Raw genomic sequence first — 5,808 nt, 5'->3', positions numbered from 1 at the left:
AAACAAACAAACCTGAAACAGAAACTCTTCCTCTGTTTTATGACTGTTTAATTTGAGAAACAAGAGGTTTGTTACAGTCTTTAAACTGGTTAATGCTTCATTTTAACAGAAACAACAGATTAGATGTAATCCTTTAAAATGTCCGTTGACACACTCAGTCGTAAAATAAAAATATTTTAAAATCATTGAGTTGAGTTGAAGGACGCTGTCCCCGCGAAGAGAATCACAAAGACCTTCATCAAATAACTTAGAACTGAGTTTATTATATATTTCTGAAATGAGAAATGTAAATATTATATTGTGAGTGGATGAAGTGAGATCATACAGAATAACACAGTCACAGAAGACGAGATCGACTTTCTTACTGCTGAACAATAAAAATAAATCCAGTAGATGTCAGAGTGAAGCGAGACGATGAAGGAAGACGAGAACAAACAGAATCAGATTCTCTTCAGTTTATTTGACTCCTTCACATCCTACAACAGAAACTATGAGGACTGGAACCAGAACGAAGCGTGAAGACGACGTTAAGACACGATCCGATATAGACGACGGTGATTAGTACGAACTGCTCCTTTAAAATGTCAGCTTGAGCTGTGTGGACGATGTTAGTGACGATTAAAATCTTCGTTTAAAAAACAAAACAAACTGTACAGCAGAAACAATGTTCTCAAAATCAGAGATCACAGAAACAAACGTGTGGCCGTAAAAATTACAATCGTCAAATAAATAAAAACATCACAGAATAATAAATACAATCAGTTTAATACGAGACAGAAGCTCCAAACATCGATCAGCTGTCAGAAACACGTCAGAGGGCGGAACCATTAAAGGAGCAGTTCACACAAACAGTGAAGGTCCACAGAACAGTTCTGGACTGTTTGAGTGAACTGCTCCTTTAATCTGTCATATTCACTTCACTGTAACTGCAGGACTTTTGTCCCTGTGGGGATCCTGTAGGAGTGGTGACTCATATTTCACAAAGTGATCTGATTGGTCAGTGACAGGTTACCATGGTGATGCGTCACAGTTAAAGGTGAAGCAGCTTCATGACACCGGAGGAGTTCGATAGCCGCTAACATGCTAACGTGACGTCAGTGGAGCTAAACTCAGTGATGAAGATGAAGATGATGAAGATGAGTGGACACGTAATGATTTGCAAGCAGTGGTGATTATAAGTGCAGCACAGGTAACATGTCTGAGTGTCAGTGCATCAGTTATGGTTAGTCAGAGTAAAGGGTTAATCAGGGCCAGCCTTCACTACACTCTGATCCACATCCAGGGACCTGATTGGTTAGTTAGATGGCGGCCATGTTGGCGTGGACTGTCGTGATGAGTATGGCCTGTCTGTGTCCTCCTCTTCCTCTCACAGCAGCTGCTTCAGGTGTTCTGAGGGGGATGAGGTCACTTCCTGTTAGAAAAGCGAGACTTTCTTCTTCAGTTCGTTTCGTTTCCACAAAGAGAGGCGGTCGAACTCTGCGATCGGCATCCCGAACAGCTGCTCGAACTGCTCCGGGGCCAGATGCCTCTGAGAGGAGGAGGAGGAGGAGGAAGAGCACGAGTCAGGAATCATCTCATCCATCACCTGAACACCTGAACACAGCATCACCTGACCACAGCATCACCTGAACACCTGAACACAGCATCACCTGAACACAGCATCACCTGAACACCTGACCACAGCATCACCTGAACACAGCATCACCTGACCACAGCATCACCTGACCACAGCATCACCTGAACACCTGACCACAGCATCACCTGAACACAGCATCACCTGACCACAGCATCACCTGAACACCTGACCACAGCATCACCTGACCACAGCATCACCTGACGCCACTAACAAATCCTGTGATTCCAAGTGGTCAGCTGTAGAAATACTCATAAAATTTGGCTTCAAACTAAGTATTAATTTGACAAGAGTTCAGTAACAACTCAAGACTTAATTTCAAAAACAGGTGAATTTTTTCTCACCTGAGGAGAAAGTCACCAGACTCCCTTTAAAAAATGCTGAATTCAGTGAGTTGTTGAGTGAAGAGAGACTTTATAATGTCAGCAACATCATTTATTAAACTATTCTGAATCATTGTCTCCTTCTTGTAAATTCAGCATAAAGTTTAATACATGAAGGCGACTATTAACCACAACATCACCAGACTCCATTTACAAATCAGCTAATTTTAGGAGTAGTTGTGTTGCGTAAAGCTTTACAAACATTATGAAACTGTGTGTGTGACAGATTGTAAGTCATTGTGTCCTTGTTGTAAATTCAGCATTAAATCTTTCAGCTGAAGTTGTTTGTCTCCTTGTAAAAAGTGTCAGTTTGTGGCAGCATGTCTGTACCAGCCTGTCTGCTTCTGTGTCTAAAGTGCTAAAGTCTTACCTGCCAACATTGATCAGCTGTTTGAACACACTGTTTACACTGATTTCACCATTTACACTCCATTTATGAAAGAAGAAACATGTTATTGATCTAAACCTGTCACATGTTACAAAGACACTAAACAGTAACAATATAGGCTACTTCTTTGTCCCCGTGGAGAAAGTCCCCAGACTCCCTTAACAAATGTGTCAGTTTAGTGAGTTGTTGAGTTGGAGACACTTTATAAACTCTGTGAAACTCTGTCTCTGACTCATTCTGCATTATTTGGACCTTCTTGTTCATTCTGCAAATGTTTCTTTCTTTCTGTCCTTTTTTCTGATGTGTGTGTTTGACTTTTGTGAAAGGTTTAGTTGATCTGTTAAATACAGCTGTAGTTTCAGTCTGGTCATACAAACCTCCAGTCGAGTGCGGTCGACTCCCGGCGGCAGCTTGCAGCGCCCCCTGTGGGTCACAACCAGCGCTTCATATGGATAGATCTGAAGGAAACAGAATGAAACGTCACACGTCACCTTTTAAACTCGATTATAATGAACTCAGCTGAATATAAATATGATTTTGTGAATGGTTCAAACACTACGGAAGCCCTGAAGGACAAATGATGACGTGTGTTTGATCGTCGTCTGATCTAAAATGTTTTCTCTCCTGTTTGTGATTTCAGAGATGAGGGAGAAAAGTTTTAAAGGATGATTTTTATTGATCATCAGTAAATCTGACCTGATAAACTGATCGGGTCAAACTGAAGTGATTCATTTGTTTGTCATGGAAGCCTATGAGAACAATAAAATACCACATCATTCAAATGTTGGCTCCTTTTTCTTTCTCCAGTTTTCACAGATGAAGGTAAAATACATTTTCAGAGGAGAATTTTCTCGTCTTTCAAAATAAATTGTCTCATGATTCTGAAGATATCATCCCGAAATTTGTTTTAGTCCTTATTTTTTTTGTGTGTGTGAAACAGTGGTGGGAAAGTTGCACCAGGATAATCTCTCGAGGTTCCTACATTTCTTTTTTTTTCATTTTCATGTCTGAAACTTGAAAGTGAAATTGAAGAGTTTTCTTCGCCCAAACTATATTTTTTCACCCAGTTTCATGCATGAAAAACAAACTTTGTTTAGATTCTTTTTGAAGAAAAAAATATTCTGAAAAACACATTTCAGGAGAAAGTTGAGTGGAAAAAAGTTTGCAGGTAAAGATCATCCTGAAAAAAAAGATTATTATTATTTGTTAGAAACAATTCTATGAGAAAAAAAATCAGAAAATAATGATCTTATTTGTTTTTTATTTATCTATTTATTTTTTAAGTATTTTGGGGCCTTATATGGCTTTATTGATAGGTTAGCTGAAGAGTTGACAGGAAACAGGGAGAGAGACACGCAGCAAAGGGACCCGGGCCGGGAGTTGAACCCGGGTCCGCTGCAGCGAGGACGCAGCCTCTGTAAGTGGGACGCTGCTCTACCAGCTGAGCTGAGCGGCGCCTGATTTGTTTTTTATCTTAATATGTGGTTCTTTTTGTGTGAGCAGCTCACAGCTGTTTGGGTCTGATGTATGTATGTAGACAATTTTTTGAAAATAAATAAATAAATTCTCCTGAAATGTTTTCATATTTTTTGACAGATGAAAAAAATGTAGGAAACCTACAAAGATTAAAAACTGTTTACATTTATTCTTTCATTTTCTTTCAAATCCACAAAAATATTTTAAAAAATTTTAAAATATTTTTTTTCTTTTTTCTTCTGTCACTAAAAAAACGAAAAAAAAAAAAACAACATTTCAGATGGAAAAAAGTCTTGCTGCACCTTTTAAGTCGGAGAAACGAGAATTTTGGGGGGTGAGAATATTTTTCTTTCCCCCTCAAAAAAATTGTCTCATGAATCTCGGAACAAATTTCAGGAGTGATTTTATTTTTTCCAAAACAATTTAGAAAAAATATTTATTATTAATGCTGCACCAACCAACTTTTTTCCCGCTCAGTATCTCGTGGAATAAAAGAATAAAAAATCAGGGGGAGAATCTATTTTCTTTTTATAAATCTAGAAAAATCTAGAATTGTTTTTTTTTGTGTGTTTTGCTGCACTGACCAACTTTTACTCCCATTGAGTGTTTTCGCAGAAAAAAAAAAATCAGGAGGAAAAATAATTTTGAAGCAAGAATTTTTACTAAATCCTAAATGAGTCAACCCGCCGCTTCACCTGACGGTTTTAAGAAGAAGCAGGTGAAGTGGAAGAATCCTGCAGGACCACAAGGTTCAACAAGTCTCTTGTTCCTACAGCAGTTAGACTGTACAACATTAGACTTCAACATTTCTAAGTATTTTTAAACTATTTCAAATGAACACTCAACTATTTTATTTCTCACACATGCTTGTCACGTTTTCCTTGATGTTTTTACTGTTTCGTCTGTCCTGTTGTTCTGTTTCTTTTTTCTCTTTAATGTTTTGTTGTGTTCTTCCTTGATGCTGTGCAGTATAGAGCAGTGTAACGTGCAGTGGTGACCACATGTATTTCCCACCTGTGGGATAATAAAGTTTACCTTAACCTTTTTCTTTTAAAAGTAAAAATGTTATTATCAATTTTCTCATAAGTCTAAAAAGAACTGAAGAACTTATAAAGATCATCCTGCAGAACTTGTTTCCATCAGCTGTGAAAACCATTTTAGATCAGACTGTTGCCGTGTCACTCACTGCTCCCGATATAGTAACTACACCATTTTGTAGTGCTGTATGTGTCTAGTGGGGAATATTAAACCCTATATAGTGACTCAAAGTATCCCACAATGCATCGCAAAAAGGAGTGTACAACCGATGGTCACTAACCAAGCAATATTTACCATCATGCATTGCGCTACGGATGAACACACGGAGGTTTCAATTCACGTTTCAACTGCGCGACGGTAGTGACGTCATTAACGGCGCCGGAGTGTCCGACAGAGTGTTTTTATTTCTGCTGACGAGCTCCTGTATAGTGTGCTGGCAGCAGAATGAGTGGCTGGTTTCAGACACAGCTTAGAGTGGATCCATAGAGAGAGACAGGATCAGTGTGATGTTAGTTTAGGATTGACTGAATTAAAAGTGACTGTTGCCCTTTGCGGAGGTATACGCTCTACTCAGAGTCACGCTGAGTGTTTCCTTAAGTTTAAACCTCGTGTAAACGTTAACTGAGCTGATGATGCAGGTGGAGCAGCTCTCACCTTCTGCTCCAGGATACTCGGCAGTGAGTTTCCTCGGTCCATCCTCTCCCTGCGAGCCTCTCCGTTCTACACACACACACACACACACACACACACACACACACACACACACACACACACACACACACACACACACACACACACACACACACTATGAAAGACACTCCTGCACAATCTGGTGAACATAGAATCCATCACAGTGAAGCGACGACAGCAGACAGCAGACAGCAGTGTGT

The 5,808-nt window shown here is 39.4% G+C and overlaps 1 protein-coding gene across 2 annotated transcripts in view; it reads right to left on the bottom strand.

Annotated features, from left to right (window-relative positions):
• Positions 1-243: 243 nt before the first annotated feature.
• The window catches only part of dmtn (dematin actin binding protein), a 19,428-nt gene continuing 13,863 nt past the window's right edge, over positions 244-5,808 (bottom strand). For both annotated transcript variants that reach the window (XM_030435739.1, XM_030435740.1), the window contains exons 14-16: positions 5,573-5,638; positions 2,782-2,862; positions 244-1,528 (exon numbers count right to left, since the gene is read on the bottom strand). In XM_030435739.1, coding sequence (XP_030291599.1) covers positions 1,415-1,528; positions 2,782-2,862; positions 5,573-5,638 — 261 coding nt within the window. In that variant the 3' untranslated portion in view covers positions 244-1,414. The remainder of the gene's footprint in view (positions 1,529-2,781; positions 2,863-5,572; positions 5,639-5,808) is intronic.

Source organism: Sparus aurata, chromosome 12 (assembly GCF_900880675.1).
Source record: "Sparus aurata chromosome 12, fSpaAur1.1, whole genome shotgun sequence".
Classification (NCBI taxonomy): domain Eukaryota; kingdom Metazoa; phylum Chordata; class Actinopteri; order Spariformes; family Sparidae; genus Sparus; species Sparus aurata.
The sequence above is the reverse complement of the archived record's forward strand: the minus strand, read 5'-3'. Positions and strand labels throughout refer to the sequence as shown.